At 39.7% G+C, this 19,210-nt stretch overlaps 1 protein-coding gene across 6 annotated transcripts in view; it reads right to left on the bottom strand.

Moving 5' to 3' along the window:
- lpp (LIM domain containing preferred translocation partner in lipoma) overlaps window positions 1–19,210 on the bottom strand; it is a 176,876-nt gene that overhangs the window by 39,634 nt on the left and 118,032 nt on the right. For all 6 annotated transcript variants that reach the window (XM_012963147.3, XM_012963146.3, XM_031901796.1 and 3 more), the window contains 1 exon segment: window positions 4,198–4,306. In XM_012963147.3, coding sequence (XP_012818601.1) covers window positions 4,198–4,306 — 109 coding nt within the window.

Raw genomic sequence — 19,210 nt, 5'->3', positions numbered from 1 at the left:
ATCATGCTCTGAGAACGGATTTCTGCTCATCCATTCACTGAAATAAGTCTATGCAGTAAATCAGTTTAAATAAAACTAGGCGTAGAAAGTTCCTAATGGGCAAGCACAAGCCATTAAAGGACTGACTAGGACAAATTTAAGTACACATGGATGCTAATGACAATGATAATAAAAAATCATGTTGGCTTAAGCTACTCTTTAAGAGACAACTGCAACTGCAGTTCTGTAATTTCTGCTTATACAAGAAGCTATTCACTCACAGAAAACTGAGGTTTATAGGTAATGCACACGGACAGTGACCTCATTTAACCTAAGAGACTTATATTTAATTATCTGTAAACATTTTCTCCTTGACTTAACATAAAGCCTGGAAGCCTCCTAGCATAGTTAATTAAATCCTTCTATTCAAAGCCTATCTACTCCAATACAACTTTTTATATGCTAAAATCTGGCTTTCCATACACTGAGTAATATAGTTATTAGCTGACAGCTATGTGGATGCAGCAATTACCATGCTACATGGACCCAAGGCAGGAAATATTTCATGCAAATCACAGTCAATGCCGCTGCCTATTTGCCCTTTTCCAATTACCTGATCAATGGGCCATAATAACAGAGGATAAGCTGTCGGCTCCATACCAAATGAAACGGATGAACAGAAGATAATACAGTGGAGACGATAAATTGGTAAAGACAGGGACAGCGTTAAAAAGAAAATAAAAAAGGGGTTGCTGCATAAAGCCGAAGAGATTAGCATTATAAGTGATAGAATAATTAAACTGCTTTAATGACAGAAAAATGTTATGTTCAGCAGAGAACTCAGATTACACATGCACATTATATATATATATATATATATATATATATATATATATATATTTACATGAAAGGAGAAGAAGAAAACGGTCTGTATTCCCAATATTAGGTGTTTATGTAATCACCTATAGCAACCAATAAGTATGTAGCATTCACTGGTCACCTGTTTAAAAGCAAACAAATGCAGTGCCCTTTTATTTTATATAGGGTCTAGATGTGTAAGACTTAAGGGGAATTTATTTGCCAAAAAATGCACCCAGAAATTATGGTGGAGCACACCGTACTCTTTGGCAGGTAGGTTTATTAAATTCATGACCTTTGATAAAGTTAATTTTTTTAGATGAGAGAAATTACTAAATTGCATGCTGTATAAAATAAGAAATTCCCCTAGATACAACCATTTCAACCTGCTCTGGAACTCAATGCATAGGTAATATATTTTTCAGTTGCGGTAACTTGCTAATAAATATGTTCCTTCTACGAGAAGGTGGGCTGACAAAATGGATTTAGACTTGCAGGGATTTAGTTAAATATTGCTCAAGTATTTTAAACATTTAAGGAACACTGACCCAAAAACATTCTACTTGTACTTGCACAGATAACTGGCTGAAGGACAGATTACTCACAGCAGAGATAAATGGAATGTTTTCTAGTTGGATCAGAGTTGTTTGTGGCGTAACTTGGCAGTCTGTCCTTGGTTCACTATGTCATAAATGACATTGAAGCTGGCATTCTAAATACTTATGATACTTAGTTGTGCAAAACAATAGGCTCCATGCAGGATGCTTTCACTTTGTAGGCTGGGCAGTTTAATGATCATTAAGGTTCAACAATTACAAATGCAAATGTATGCATTTGGGAAAAACAAAGGAATGCTAGTTATACATTAAACAGGATATGGTTGGGGGCCTCCTGAACTATTTTGGGTTTATTGGATCAGTGTCTGCAAAAACTAGAGTTACTAGGGACACCACCCACCCCAAATAGTTTGTCATCAAAAGGGCAAAAGGTTATGGAATTGTCTGTCTGGTGATGATATGGTTGCAGATTCCCTTAATACATCTGAAATGAACTTGCATATGTTCTTGGAAGACAAATATCCAGGGCTACTAAGAGGCAACTTAGTGCAAAAACTTATTTGGCAAGAATTGCTTTGGGGACTGGGGGTGGGGGGGGGAGTTAAGGGTTATCTAATATGAATCAAACATGCTGGGTGATACAAAGACATAAACTTTATATATTAGTGTCCTTTTCAACTCAAATTAACCATGTAAATATAACACTAACACTGAAAGAGAATAATAATCATTTGTGATTGTAAAACACAGTTTGGTAAATGTTTTTTTAATCCCACTGGAAATTCCACTTAAAAGGTGTCCATCAGTGGTATGGCATATAAATAACTAAACTCAATACAGCAGGTGTTTAGAATTTGTTCATTTAAGACTTGTTTGATACTAATTTTATTATGTTGGATTATTGGAGTTTTAAATATACTTGTCTTTAATTTATTTAAATATATCCACTCCAACTTACCTTCTGACAAACAAAGCCTGCATATCTTGTCAGAATAATTACATTTCTAACCAGTGTACTGAAATTCTCCCTAAGTGTATTATGTATACTTAGCTCTCTGTAAGTGGAGTTAATTAGCTAGGAAAGAAGATCTAGACAAGGAATGTCAAGTAAAGTTTTCTGGTGCTCCATAATACCATACTTCAAGCAAGCAGTACCTAATAAAAATAACACTTGGTAAGCACAATTACAATAATATATATTGCATGCAATAGCCACATGCGGACCAGTTCTTGTAAAATGGTTCTAATTATAATCTGGTTCAATGACTTTACTAGCATGAGTAATTGATCTATATAGCAAGAAATATAACCGCCTATCAAGGGATCACATTTCGATAATAAATCACTAAATTCTTTACAAGTCTGGTTGTCTGGGCTCCATTTTCCACTCTTGGAAGTCTCAGTCAGGGCAGCACATGTGTAGCCCCTGTGTACTTTTATGAACATCCTACATGCATGCCATTCTGGGATTTCCTATATTAGTTTGGCATTAGGGTAAAATGGGGTGGCAGGAAAAAGTGTGGGCAGGAAATTGGGGGGGGGGGGGGAGGAGTCTATCAGGTATGCACAAATATATACACACACCATAACATTTATACAACAAGTATCATTAGTAATGACTTCACATGCAATTACTTCACTGCAGCATGTTTCAACATCTGTTTCTATTACAGATCTTGAGTTATGCTAATATTTGGATGATTTTTGAATTCAAAGCACACTCGGCATATGCAGGTTCACTGACATTAAAAGATGCTACAAGGTTCAAAAGAAGAGATGAAAATGTAAGGCATGGATCATTTGCTATTATGGGGCTGCTAAAACACTAGGATGGTACTGTACAGTAAGTTCAGTATATAAAATAGAGCATTTGTAGTCAAATTTGTTTTAGGCTTTAGGTCTTCTTTGAATATAAATCTAGCATATTCTAGCTAGCCCAGTAAATGTATTCATATTCATTATGTTGAGTTTCTCATTCAGCTTTTTCTTCTACTACAGAGCTTGGCTCTAGTTAAATTTACCAAGAAAATAAATGACAATTGACTTCCCTAGATTCCCTCCATTCATCACATGAGACACCAAAACACCTTATTACTACCCATATACAATTCTGTGGTGGTGGCGGTGGGTTTTAGTTTTTTGCCAATTAATTGTATTTTTTTTTAGCTTACCAGATTGCTACTTTAAAGGAGAAGGAAAGGCTAGTAAAGAGTTAATCTCAAGCTGCAGGCATACCTTCAGTTGTCTCAATAGTGCCCTTAAGTCTGCCCATATTTCTCCTGTTCAGAAGATCTGAAGCCAAACAGGAAGAAAAAACGCTGAGCTGTGTAAAGAAAGTTCCCATAATGCCTCGCTCCTGCACAGACACCCAGACCGGTGTACATGGTCAGTTAGTTAGACTATGAGGAAGCTTCCTGCTGATTGGCTCAGATCCACATTTTTAAGGGGGGGGAGTGAGCTCTTAGCATTCTTGAGGGAGGGGGGAGCAGGAGAGAGCAGGAAAGAGCAGGAAGCTGAAAGCTCTGTGTCTTTGGCAGAGGAAAACAGACACAACTAATCTTTTTACAGAGAAGTCAGTGCAGCATTTCTGTGAGTGCTTATGGCTGTATTTACATAGACCTTTCTGATAAAGCTTACTTAGTTTTTACCTTTCCTTCTCCTTTAAAAGCATTCTAATTTAATTAATTTGGTCCACTAGATCTTACTTTTCTTACCTCTGCATTAAGCTACATTGCTTGCAATAAAACACAAAAATACAGGCCTGAAGGTCCCACAATTAACATGATTACATTTACGTTCATACCAAAATATTCCTCAGAGGGAGGGTTCTCCATATCATACAGCATCTTTTTAGTGAGGCGCTCCAGTTCATCCTCAGGCCTTAGAGAAGAGGCTTGGGCTAGATAAGGTCCCTGAAATAGAGAGAAAAAAAAAACACTTTCTTCATTAGTTTTCTAAGAGACAAGCTGGGTCTAAAGAGAAATGATATACAAAAAAGCAGCCTTGACAAAATGTACCATGCATAATATGTAACTTCCACTTGAGTTTCTTATGATCTTTATGGAACTGAACAATAATTTCACAAATTCAAGGGGTGTCGAAATAAAGTGTTTAACAATTGCATCCATGTTTTCAAGCAATGAAAAGGCAAGGTAAAATCAGACAAATCAGGCATAATTATATGCCTTAGCAATTAGTGGTGGAACTAGGATATAGTCGTCTTATAAGGCACATTAAGAAAACTTCATTTCCATGGTTTTCATGCATTTTATTTTTTGCATCTTTATTTAGTGCTTTCTAGACTACAGTTACATATGTTTTATGAACAGAAACTTCATGTGTGCATGCTGCATATTAAAACAGGCTTGTCTGTAGGCTAGCTGGAAACTATTCTTTGCATTTTGTGATGAAAAACAAATGTCAACCATTTCACTGGAAAATGTTTGGCCACTCCTGCATCTCCCATGCCCATTTATGGCCCATTGGCCACTGATGATTCAGCCTTGCCCCAGACTGGGCAGGTTGACTATATTCTGAAAGCAGTATAGAGACCTCTGCTTAACTCAAGGGATGAGAACATAATTTTGCCCCTTTATAGGTCCCTGGTAAGGAGACTGGAGAGAGTGCAGAGACGTGCAACTAAACTGGTAAAGGGGATGGAAGATTTAAGCTATGAGGTGAGACTGTCGAGGTTGTTTTCTCTGGAAAAGAGGCGCTTGCGAGGGGACATGATTACTCTGTACAAGTACATTAGAGGGGATTATAGGCAGATGGGGGATGTTCTTTTTTCCCATAAAAACAATCAACGCACCAGAGGTCACCCCTTTAGATGAGAGGAACGGAGCTTCCATTTGAACAGCGTAGGTGGTTTTTCATGGTGAGGGCAGTGAGGTTGTGGAATGCCCTTCCTAGAGATGTGATAATGGCAGATTCTGTTAATGCCTTTAAGAGGGGCCTGGATGAGTTCTTGAACAATCAGAATATCCAAGGCTATTGTGATACTAATATCTACAGTTAGTATTAGTGGTTGTAATTATAGTTTATGTATGTGAGTGTATAGATTGGTAGGTGTGGGTTGTGTGTGCTGAGTTTACTTGGATGGGTTGAACTTGATGGACACTGGTCTTTTTTCAACCCTATGTAACTATGTAGGTTCTCAAAAAAAGAAGAAAATGGAGTTGGCAAGAAAGATACAGAAGTTAAAATGGTACAGTAGTCCTTGGATTATTCATGGATGGTGGTGCGGGTGCAAAAGACAACTTGTCTGTATAGTAAAGAAAAAATGGAATGAAAGCACAATATGTATAGGAAAACATCAGATCTTAATCCCAGCAGCATTTTACAAACTCTCTTCAAGGTAACCAAGATTCGTTTGCAAAACAAGGCAACTGGAAAAAATAGAGGCTGGCAGTAAGGGTTGTACTCTATAAAAAAACTTCTGGAAGATTTCCAGTGCACAACACACACAAGTTTGGATTTTCACAGTGCATAGGACAGTGCTATCAATTGTGATAGCTTGAAAGTTACATAATGCTGAATAACTACAAAACAAATTCAAAGAGGCTAGCAAGATGTTCAACAAGTATAGGCTGCAGGAATCAACAAAGGTGGACAGTATAACTATACAATAGTCAAGTTGTAGAAAGTCATTTAGTTACATTTTTTATATAGGTCTGATACAACCTTATAAAAACTATGAGAAAACTATGTGGAGCAGCTACATACCATTTTCTCCTCCCAGAAGACCCCAGTTATGTTCCCTTGCACCATTACTGGGCTTGGGTTACATTTTAGTTCATTCAGAGCTCCTTCTGGAGTACCCAAGATCAAAAGTAAGATGGAGAAGTCTGCTACTATACTGAATGAAGCTCACATTACCTTATGGAAATGTGTTACCCCTATTATTACTCATAGAAATCCACTGGTTGTTCTTTAAATACACCTAGGTTACCCTTGTGCGTTGACTGTACTGTGAACATTCCCCAGTTAACAAACACCAACCCCTATGGTTACTGCTATGTCAATTTACATTCTGAATAAACATGGGGTTGCACTCTTACTAAGACAGAAAAAAAAACACCTTACTATACAAAGGCCTTCAACTGGCTTTCATTTCACTGCATGTATTTTCAGCAGACTGTAAAGAATACTTGTTTCCTCTTTAATTAGATTCACAGAAAACATAGTAAGTGATGCAAAAAGAACACAATGTTCAAAGCTGCCAGTCATGGTTAAATAATTAGTCACTAATATGTGGAAATGTTGCCTTTGCTGCTCATAATGCTCTATGCAAGGAGGGATTGGTCTTTTTAATCAAGAAGTGCAATTTAGTCATTTGTATAATGCCAACATTCTGTGCTCACAATGTGTGTCTGCAAACTGTAGCAGCAGATTGTCAGAAGCCCCCGAGAGTCACACAGCATACACTCTAACAATGCACAGCTGTTCTTTTGTTTGTGGTTGAAGTTAACACTAGCATTTTCCTAACTGTGAGAATTGCTTGAATGTCAAACTCATAAACTTCCAGTGAACTGTGGATTTTGGGATTTGTAGTTCTGAGCAGCTGAAGTGTCATATCCAAGTGCAAATTAAAGCAGCCGTGTATCTGGGCAATATTTGGAGTCATCACACCAGCTTTTTATCTATTTATTTTGTTATCATTTTTCAGGTGTCGCATAAGAAGCTTTCTTAATTACCTGAAACAAAGGGGATTATTTATAAACAAATATGCAAGTGGGCAGTAACCAATGAGATGGTTGCTTTTTATGATTGATTGCTATTGCTTACTGCCCAGGTGCAAATTTTGCCCAGTGTTTATAAATGAGCTCCAAAGTCCCTTTACCATAAGTAATTATCAATAGCTGGGAGGCTCCCCGCTGGTCAGTGGAATCTGTATATGCACGGTCTGTGGAAACACTGATTGCAATGAACTTGTCTAAGCCTTTCATTTCTGCCTGAAAGTCTGGCAATATTAGAGGGTCACCAATGATGAAAGAGAAGCTCCTGTTAAGATCACATTTTTAACATTTACAGTTTGAGAGATGTAAATGCTTGATATCCTATTCCTCCCACTCTAAGAGAGCATCTGACAGAAGAGAACAGGAGAAGAATAGATCAGCCGTGGGCCAGAATAATATGAAGTGGTTTCATAAAGAAGTGGTTCTTAGGGGACTATAAAACTTCTGGAGTGAGCCTAACTAGCTTGTTGTAGAAATGAGGACACAGTAATGTTAGCAGCACAGGATACGCTTGGCACAGTTTTGCGATGACTGCAAACGTCTATTCAACTTAAATTCTACAGTTCCCTCTCTTCCTATCGGGTCAATACAGGTATAGGATCCATTATGGAAATCCCATACCTGTTTAAAGAAAACTCATTATCCAGAAAGCTCCGAATTACAGAGTGGCCATCTCCCATAAAAATTCGATCTCTGCTTCTGTTCTGTGCAGTGGCACGCAGGTGGAAGCTGTGATTGTATGGGCAGCTATGGCTGATGCCACACATGGCGTAGGGCTGATATTTTCGGCAAGCGGAAAAACACTTGGCGAAAATTCAGCCCTACGCCTGCTACTTGTGCCTGCACCTGAATGAATGGAATACGCTCGGGTGCAGGCACATGTAGCCGATATACACATGAAAACACGAGACTTTGCATTCTCACACGTTTTCATGCGTATATCGGCTACATGTGCCTGCACCCAAGCGTATTCCATTCATTCGGGTGCAGGCACAAGTAGCAGGCGTAGGGCTGAATATTTGCCAAGCGTTTTTCCACTTGCCGAAAATATCAGCCCTACGCCACGTGTGGCATCAGCCTACAGGGAGATGCTGATTAGAGTGGATCTGCTTCTCTCGAACTGATTGAAAACCATAGGTGGAGAACAACTGAGCAAATGCTGTTTGCAGAGGAGGAGCTAGTATTACAAGTTACATTCTACAAATATGCCGTCTTAATAATAAACTGTTCCTTATCGCATAGACTTACAGAGGGTGCAGATTAGTTTTCTTTAAGGGGAATTAGCTGCACATACTCCTATAACCCTATAAGCAAAGATGTATAATGAACACAATAACTTTTAAAATTCTTTTAATCTTATTTAAAAGGAAATACCTTGCATCAGGAGAATACAAATGAACTTTAACAGAAAGAGTACATACTATTCTCCTATGTGCATCCTTAAATCTGTAGGCAACTATGATAAGGAATATAAAGATAATGGCAGGATAAACCATTAAGTCAGCCCTCTACCTGCTAACACAGTGCTGTCCAACTTCTGCGGTGCCGAGGGCCGGAATTTCTCTAGCATACATGGTGGAGGGCCGCTAATGGAAGCCAGTTTTGACCACTCCCCTTTTTGAAACCACACCCACTTCAAACCACACCAATTTTATCACAATGGTGGTAGCACTGCAAAATCCCAAATGCTTGGTGCTTACTGTGGGCATATCAACCATCATTCATATGTGAAAGAATTATGTCATATTAAGATATACCCCTTAAATTCCATATGCCTTCTCCTCCCCTGTGGATAGCACAGCAACCCCCAGTACATAATTACACACCTTAGGGACCATTTAATGGCTATTTCCAACTGCTAACAAACTCGCACAAACCCCTGCCAGGTTCACCTCCCACAAGCAGCATAGGGCAAGCAGAGTATGGCACACACAGGCAGCACTCTGCCTTTCCTATGCTGTCTGTGTGTGCAATACTCTGCCTGCCCTACCCTGCCTGCGTGTGCCATACTCTGCCTGCGTGTGCCATACTCTGCCTGCGTGTGCCATACTCTGCCTGCCCTACCCTGCCTGTGTGTGCCAAACTTTGCCTGCCCTACCCTGCCTGTGTGTGCCATACTTTGCCTGCCCTACCCTGACTGTGTGTGCCATACTCTACCTGCCCTATGCTGCCTGTGTGTGCCATACTCTGCCTGCCCTACCCTTCCTGTGTGTGCCATACCCTCCCTGCCCTATGCTGCCTGTGTGTGCCATACTCTACCTGCCCTATGCTGGCTGTATGTGCCATACTCTGCCTGCCCTATGCTGGCTGTATGTGCCATGCTCTGCCTGCCCTACCCTGCCTGTGTGTACCATGCCCTCCCTGCCCTATGCTGCCTGTGTGTGCCATACTCTACCTGCCCTATGCTGGCTGTATGTGCCATACTCTGCCTGCCCTATGCTGGCTGTATGTGCCATGCTCTGCCTGCCCTACCCTGCCTGTGTGTACCATGCCCTCCCTGCCCTATGCTGCCTGTGTGTGCCATACTCTACCTGCCCTATGCTGGCTGTATGTGCCATACTCTGCCTGCCCTATGCTGGCTGTATGTGCCATGCTCTGCCTGCCCTACCCTGCCTGTGTGTACCATGCCCTCCCTGCCCTATGCTGCCTGTGTGTGCCATACTCTGCCTACCCTATGCTCCCTGTGTTAGCCTTACTCTGCCTGCCCTACCCTGCCTGTGTGTACCATACCCTCCCTGCCCTATTCTGCCTGTGTGTGCCATACTCTGCCTACCCTATGCTCCCTGTGTGTGCCATACTCTGCCTGCCCTACCCTGCCTGTGTGTACCATACCCTCCCTGCCCTATGCTCCCTGTGTGTGTCATACACACAGGCAGCATAGTCCAGGCAGTACCTACATAGGTACCTACAGTACCTATGTCTGAGGTGTGAAGAAGTGAACAATGGGGGTGATTACAGCCTGAGGTGTGAACACTGCAGGGGGTGAACAATGCAGGTATTAAAAGGTGTGAAAAACACAGGGGATTACATTTTTAAATAATACAGGAGGATTACAGCCTGAATCTGAGGTGAGAACCATGCAGGGGGGCAGTTAATCTCAGTACTGATACCATTTAAAGATTCCTCAAAGGTAAACCATCAAAGCAGTCAGACAGGTGGAGGCCCGCGGGCCAGTTGGACAGCACGGTGGTTAACACAACATGGCTCACAGAGCCTAGGGATGAGCTCATAAGCAGAACAAAAATAAAAGAACAAGAGAAAGCATCTAGTTGCTAAAACCTAATGATATGTGATGGAACACCGTGACACACTATAATAAGTAGAATATTTTCTGTAAGAGTTGGTTGATGCATGTTATGCAGAAAATTCATCCATTTACCAAAGCAACTGCAGGAACATAATGGGGGGGAAAGAGAGTTGTTCTATATGGTACAAACTAAGAATACTATAATGACGAGGCAGGTTCACAATGTAAAAAATGAAACGCTATCCATTGAGTGTGAAGATGCCAGTCTGAATGTGCTGGTACATTTTCTCTCGGTACAATATGTGACGTGGGATTCTGAAATAGCACAATGCACACAGTTCAGTCAGAAGCGCCACTTCTTACATAGTTCTTTAGATGCCACCTGAAATACAAGCCAGGCTCAAATACAATCTTGTCACTTGCAACCTCCACACCCCCCTCCCCAGATTTACGATGCCTTGACAGGGACAGAAAGTGACTGTGTGGGTTTTGGCAGGATGATTATGTAAATTGTCCAGCTGCTTGGTGCAGAGAAAGGGGCAGAAACGCTGATAATAACTGCTGAAGTGAGTCATTTAATCTGTGTTTTACTACATCTACAGCAATGCTAATTTATCGATTCATACCCATTAAGATTATAAGCTTTTTATGTTCCAAACAGGCAGGATGATGAATAGTTCTTCTTAAAGATGAGGCTCCAGGCCTCGGTAGTAAGGATTTTGCAGGGAATGATACTTGAGTAATTGTTCCTTTCAGTTAAGTAAAACCCACTCACTTAATCAGCTACTTTACTGGCACAATAGAGCCAAGCTTTACTGCTGCTAAGGAACATAAGGCAAAGACTTACGCAGCATCAACTAGTAACTAAAAGTATAGGATCCGTAATCCAGAAAGCTCTGAAATAAGAGATATCCATCGCCCATAGATTATATCCCCATCTTGGATTCTGTTAGAACTGTCTGAGACACTGCACATGCTCAGTGGGCTTTCAGCAGCTGTTGAGAAGCTAAGCTTAGGGGTTGTTGCAAATTATCAACCTGAAAAGGAGGCTGGCCTATCATATATCATACCATGGCAGCTCCGAATAAATATAAATACATATTATATATATATATATATATATATACATATATATATATATATATATATATATATATATATATATGGGGAGTGGGTCCCTAAGCTTAGGTAAGTGACAGCAGCACAACAGAGCATGTGTAGAAAAGCAGCAGAAAAGAAGATGGGGAGCTACTGGGGGATTCTTTGGAGGCACAGATCTTCCCTGATAAATGGCTCTGGTTGTCTTGGATTGGTACAGAACGCAAAAATTAATGTACAACATTTCTAGACTATTTCTTAGTCAAGTTTTAGTTCTCCTTTAATGTATGGCTATCTACTACTGCTGCCCTTTAGGAAAAGTGACAAAGTGATATCTCCTCTGGATTAAATGTTCAAATATGGCCTTCAGGTGCGAATATTCCTGTACTGTCCTTTCAAGGTTTGGCATTTGTAACATACTAAAATAGACGCATATCTTCCTATGTGGCCCTTAGACACCCCAAATAGTAAACAGCTCAGTCTGAACATATTTGACAATATCAAAAGGTGTAACTTAAAAGATTTTGCTTGGAGCCCAGCAATAACACCGCGCAGTCGCAAGATTTTTAGGGTTTTGATTCATTTCTGCACAACTACCTTCCTCTAAAGGACTGCAGCTCAATTTCCATAACCTAAAAAACCAGAAGGCAGTTAATTATGTTGCAATAACCTGCACCAATGGCATTAGCAGTACATCGCTGCAGATGTCCCAGGCTGCTCCCTTACAAATTTGTCACTGTAAAATAATATCCCAGAGGTACATTTCAGAACCTTGAATTTTTAGCCACAGAGGGTGCAACATTTATACGGGAAAAAATGGTATTGGAATGTTTTACAAAGTTATGGAACGGCACAGGTTATTTGTAAGTTATCAAACATATTTGAGCTCACAATTCAGTTCAAGGGCAGCAATATCCTGTGCCCAATGTGAGCCACACGATTTTGTTTATATTTCTTAATACTGGCAATGTAAAACAAGCAAAATGTTAATGTAATGTTCAACTTTTATTAAAATTAAACAAAACCAGAATTTGCAACTAGATAAACATAAGATGGGAGCACATAGATGACCACTTTGTGTTCTGTGGGACAACAACTCAACCTGCCACCTAGGAAAAAATAATGCACAAGCAAGAGCTTAAAGAGTTCCACCCACCTTAGGGGCTAATTACTGCCCAATATGCTAAAGACAAAGGCATTCAGCAAAAAGGAAAGAATTATAAGCAAGGCTTGTGCTTCTTTCAAAAATGTATGCTGTGATACTGTGGGCTACACCATCTGTCCAGTTATGTCCAGCCATGCACCTGATCAATCCCAAACCCCACAAACTCATGCATTGTGATCATGCCCAACCATGCACGTATCTTACTATTTGGTGACACCTAGCAATGTGAGCTAGACAATAAACTCAGCAAGTGTTACTGCCAGTATGGAGGCAGAGATTGAGTACAAAAACCTGCAAACTGTTTTTCTTGACTGATAAATGTCCTTCTGTGTTAGTCCTGACCCATTTGTCTGCTAACAAAATTTGTGCTAAGGGTGCTGGCAGTAATCAATACAGATGTGGACACTACCCAGTGCCGCAGTGGCTGCTGCACTCTTGCCCCTATGTTCTTGGCAGTACTGGACTGCTGGCTGCTTCACACTCGTCTGGGACATCAGCAAACTAGAAGTGGAGATTCACCAACATAATGCCAGCATAAACAGAAAAGGTGATCTACCTTCATATTGTCTGTTTAACTGGAAGGTAATTATTAATTAGTGGAAACATTCCACTAATCTGTAATGCAACACCTTGTAGTCCAATTATGTACTCTATATTGGTTAAGTATTCTGTATTGGTGAGACAAAAAATGAGGTAAAACTTAGAAATCAGATTATGCACAATTGAGGTTTCACAGTATTTAAAGAATGACAGTAAAGCCATCTAATTTAATGCAATGAAATTTTTAATTTTATGAAAATTCAATACATCACAAGGACATGGTATAGAGAGAGTGAAAGAGTTTCTCTGCCATCAGAGCCTTCTAGATGATGATGGATTTATGAATCAGGATTTATTTTAGAGAGGCTTATAACTAGACTGCAAGCCCCTGGTTCTTGGGTATAAATGTTTCATCGCGTTACCACCTGCTGAATGGATTTATTCACATAGAGCTATAAGGAAAATTTACACGCACACTATACAAACGTCCTTTCCCATTTTAATTCTCCAGTGACCTTTTTCTTAACCCTGGCACACAGCCTCTGTTAGCACCTTGAAATGGGAAAGTGTGCAGTCTTTGCCCATTAAGATTCCTCTCTGTAAAATTCAGCGTAACAGATTGTCAATAAGCTGTTACTAGACAGAGAGAGTCTGGCACGACAGATGTCCTTAAGTGCCCTTTCATCCTTCCACTTATCTGAGAATTAAACTTTGCAGAAGAACAGAGAGACAGATCGAGCATTATCTAAATGACTGCTTCTACGTATGAATCATAGCAACGTGCACAAAGCCATTACTCCCAAGCAACCAGATCACCACTAAGCACTGCTTTAATACACAATCTGCTCTGGGTATTTTAACAGCACTTTAGCTGCTCTAGTTTTAAATAATATCAACAGTATTTTTCCACTTTTACTTGATCAACATGTAAATATTCTTAAGGAGTATTTCCGGATTAATCCCCAATATATCTCATACTATAGGCGGTGGAATTTTTTTATAATCATTTACATCCATAGACTTATTTTTAGAACAGATAAATTCCCAAAGAATGGAAACATCCGCTGAGGATCCTGTTTTTCTCTAGAAAAAGTGTAGTTCTTCTAGGTCTGAGTTGTTGATTATTCTCAGTCCTGGACTGGTAATCAAAATAGGCAAAGTACCCAGAGGCCCAAAAAGCCCACCATCAGCCAAATAAATAGTGACTGGCTATGGCATCTTACAGCAGCCCCTCTGGCATTTGCCAGAATCCACAGATTGCTAGTCCAGGTCTGCCCATGCTACAGAATACAGTCGTAACTACCATCATCAGCTCCTTTGCTTAAGGTTTGCAGAAAACTCAAGTGTGTTAGTCCTCAAACCAATAAAAAACCAGCCCGGGGTACCTGCAGCGAGCGTTTCCTCTTCCTTCTGTTGTCAAAATCCCTGGGTCAGCGCATGCGCATTAGAGTGAAAAGCCGACTTTCTTGTTAAAGTTCAACTATTCACTCTACTGCGCATGCGTGCGAAGAATGAAGAAGGAAGAGGAGACCACGCAAAAAACTTGCTTATTGACTTCACTTCGTTTTTGTAAATTTTTCAGTGTTTCTCAAAATTTACAGCAGTTTCCTGAATTTTTCAGCAAAGCAAAAAGGGGCAGATTTGCTCAACCAATTCAGTTTTGAAACAAAGCCATGTGTTAATGTCTGTATACTAAGGCTGCTTACATATGAGTGGGTTATATTTGGCTTTTTTGTGCTTTCTACGATAATAGGACAGCACTGAAACACAGTTGAAATGATGCATATTGCACTTCATCTGCATTGGAACTTTCAGTGCCATGCTGCGGGGACAGCCCCAATTAATATCCCTTAACTGAAGATTGTGCAAAGTGCTGACTACATCTCCTGTTTTCTGTGACACTCCTGCGCTCGCTAAGCCAAGTAGCTAGATACAAATAAGGAATCAATGCGTACACACTCCAAACATCAAGAGTCAAAAAAGACACAAGAGTAAGATAGTGCGACATTGGACTTAAAGGGGCGGTTTTCGGTCAGGTTACTTTTAGTATGTTAGAATGGCCTACTTTTAGGGAATTTTCAACTGGTCTTTTTTTTTTTTTTTTTTATAGTTTTTGAATTATTTGCTTATTTCTTCTCTTTCCAACTTTCAAAAGGAGTTCACTGACCCCAGCAGCCAAAAAATATTGCCCCGTGAGCCACAATTTTATTGTCATTATTACTTTTTATTACTTAGCTTTTTATTTAGGCATTCCTCTATTCATATTCAAATCACTGCTTGGTTGCTAGGTTAAACTGGACCCTAGCAACCATATACCAAAACCAATTGCAAATTCTTTCTACATTGTACTAACAGTTAAATTAAAGGAGAACTTTAAAAAAATCAGTGAAACTGTCCTGAACCAACTACCATTGAGATGTTTTTATTTTTAAGTTGCACCTGACTACTATAGCTACCTGTGTGGCACTATTCTACTTACTCTCAAGATTTCTGTTTCTGGCAAAGGCACAGCCCAAGCCCAACAATGAACACTAGTGGCAGCCCAAACTGATAATCAGGAGATTGCCAAATAAATGATATGCTCTATGCACAAGGCTGTTTTTTTTTGCTATTAAAGGACATGTAAAGCCTACATTTGCTTACATTGTATATCAGTTGGGCACATCTCCCCCACCCAAATGGCATCATTTGTACTGCATATATCCCCTCCGCTTGCCAGCACCATCACATTTTCCTAAAGCAAATAGCAGCTTTCACCCAGTGGCCATTTTCCCTCCGATACATATTAAGATACATTTAAATCTGCAAACAGCATACACACACAGACCCTTATTCAGCATACATTTCATGAAAAATACAGGCTCATACAGGCAAAACTATCTATGCTTTGTTTGAGCTGAGCTGAGCTCAGGAGAGAAAGTTAGGAGAAAATAAAATTGAGGCAGACAGCTAGCGCTGTTTCTATGGGAACCAGCAATGCCATCTCTTCACTGGCTGCTAGACTGGAGGGCGTGTTTAGTAATGTATGCTTAGAACAACTGAGCATGCCCACAAGTCAGAAGTCAAAGCAAATTCCTGAGGGCGGGGGGTGAGTGGGTTACAGGAGGAGAATGAAATCTAAGTGATTAAGGAGATGCTGCAGCCTTACTATTAACCTCTGGGCAACCAGTGTGGCAGGTATTGAAAGATTTCAAAGAGGCTGTTCACTGATTAAATGTGTGTGTGTGGGGTTTACATGCCCTTTACTGTTAAAAAATAGAATACATTAGTAGTTAGGGCCAACTGCAGAATATTTAGGGGACTTTCAGTTCCTCCTAAAATAAACCCAAAGGATTACATGGATTTTCATAACAAATCTGCAGAGACTTTAAATCTGTAAGAAACTTAGGTGAGAAGTTACTCTCTTATAAACTAGTTCTACTGAAAAGTCCAATAATGTTATTTCTTTATCCTGCCCTATATCATGCCTCTTAACTGTGCCAATTTTCGCAGGACAGTCCCTCTTTTAACAGCTCAACCCACAGTCCTGGATTCATATTGAAAAGTCCCTCATTTCTGTTTGATCTCCTGCACTGAACTCTAAAAAAGATACAAACTTAATCAAATAAGTGGGCTTTTGGCAGAGAGCTCAGAAAGTTAACAAGCTACACCTGCACTTACACTAATACAGTTGTAAATAATAAGCTAAATAGCTTATAGTGGAACTGAAACTTGCAAATTAAAGGGCAATTTCACCTGCATTATCAGAACTGTAATAACACAGACCCCAAAACCCCCAGAAATGTGTTTAAACTTTAAATTTTTAGGGGTGTGGTTGCAAAAAAAACGTGCAACATTTATTTTTGTCCCTCTTTCCATTTTTCAAATGTTGGGAGGTAAGCCTATATGACATGGATTCAGGCTAAAAAGAGCTCCTCTCTTGCTGCTTGTTGAAATCAGAGAATTACTAGTGACAAAGTGTAATGATTCATCCCAGTCACAGCAAACCTCCCCCAGTTATTTTAATCAGATTTATGTCAGTTCATTTTCATTACAGATCCAATGTCTAACAACAACTGACAATAGTTCATTTAGTGTAAAAAAATGTTTTGGTTTTATATATTTGACTTTGTGACGCACACAAATTAAGCTAATCAGTTTTGCAAAGATTTTTTTTAATTAAAAAAAAGGGAGGTGTGGTTGGACTCTATGGCTAATGTCACAGGCAGCATATTTTCGGCAAGCTGAATACGCCTCGCTAATGTAAAATCCTTCTACCTGTGTCTGCAGTCGAAAGCATTGAATACGCTCAAGTGTAGGCACATGTAGCCGATATCCACTTTTTATGGTAGATATCTGCTATATGTGCAAGCCTTTTTCAACTTGCTGAGAATACGCTCAGTGTGACATTAGCCTATACTCCAGTTTTCTATTAAAGGTCTTGCTACGTGTCTTATTACTGTCTAACCATGTAAAAAAATGTTTAAATAGAAAAAGGTAATTATTATAGCTATTATAACAACTGTGAACAGCAATGTTCTAAGACTTTGGTCTTTATTTTTTTGTGGTATTCAAAACATTTTTTATTATTACTCTGCAACTCTGAAAAATAAGAATAAGAATAAATGGAACCGGTACAGTCTATAGAGGTCATATACAACTGCAAGAGCAGCGAGCAAAAAATTGAGTGCAATAACCTTTTTATTTTTTTTTATGCTGTAGTAGAGGGAATTTTGACCACGCCCATTTTTGTGACTGCACCCCCTAAATACCACTCCCATTTTACAAAATTTGGCAGGTTATTTAAAGTTTGAACAATTCTGGGGGTTTTGGGGTCTTGTTTTTATGTGTTATTACAGTTTTGCTAATGCAGTTGAAATTGCCCTTTAAAGAATAAGTAAACCTTTTTTTTTTCTATCAGTAAAATTACTCTAAACAGCCTCCAGAATTACCTACCTTTGTCCCAGCATTCTCTCTGACCTGGTTCCTCAGTCAGAAGTGGGGGGAGTGAAGCCCCGCCCCCACTTCCTGTTCAGTTCTCTCTTCAATGCAACTACTGTTGTCGACCTGGAGAGCCTTCTACGCATGCCTGGAGGCAGCAGGAGCCAGTCTGTCCATTAGCAGGGGTTTTTTTTTTTTTTGAGACACATGAACAGGAAGGAACCAGGTCAGAGAGAATGCTGGGACAAAGGTAGGTAATTCTGGAGGCTGTTTAGAGTAATTTTACTAAATTTGAGAAACATTGTATCTTTTTAGCATTCAGTGCAGGTTCAGTGCAGAAGATCAAAGGGAAATGAGGGACCTTTCAGAAAGAATCCAGGACTGCGGGCTGAGCTGTCAAAATCGGGACTGTCCTGCGACAATAGGGACAGTTGGGAGGTATTCAATACAACTGCTTCTGATTTGCAAAAATTAAAGCAACTGTCTGGAAATAAAAAGGTGGTTTTAAAACAAGAGGTAAGATGATGGTTATCCATATAACATGATTTATACCTTCTAACTACAGAGGATCTTAAGCGACAATAACAAAGATCAATGTAAATCTAGATTAGAGCATATTTGAAGAATTTTGTTTGCGTTTTGCAATTGGAAGTATTTGACTTTGAGAAAGGGCACTCATAACCACATGATCACAGACTTTTACAGATCAGGACAAAAAAAGGCAATGATGAGAAAAGGAGCAGAAGCAAGAAAAACTACATTTTTAATGAATCTCTGTCATAGGGACCTTGAATGAGGCTTTCTAAATACAAAGCTTTTGGAAGGAACTAGGTCACTACATCCTGTTTCTGAAGATTTCAGTTCCCTGGAGTTTTAAAGTTTCCCCTTTTGCAGTGACTGGATATAGGTAATGGCAGCGTAGGGACATACCTAGATCTACCTTTTGCACAAAGCTGCACAGACATAAAACCAGCACAGAATCTCACCGATTTTGCTGTGGTTTCATTGTATAGCATAACTTCATCCCTCTGAAATATTTAATGAGCAGCACTTTTCCAAATTAAGAACAATGGTATTACATTATTAGGGAACTAAGCTGTGGCTTCAA

The sequence above is a fragment of the Xenopus tropicalis genome, chromosome 5, assembly GCF_000004195.4.
Source record: "Xenopus tropicalis strain Nigerian chromosome 5, UCB_Xtro_10.0, whole genome shotgun sequence".
Classification (NCBI taxonomy): Eukaryota; Metazoa; Chordata; class Amphibia; order Anura; family Pipidae; genus Xenopus; species Xenopus tropicalis.
Note: the sequence above shows the minus strand (reverse complement) of the source record. Positions and strands in the feature narration are given on the sequence as shown.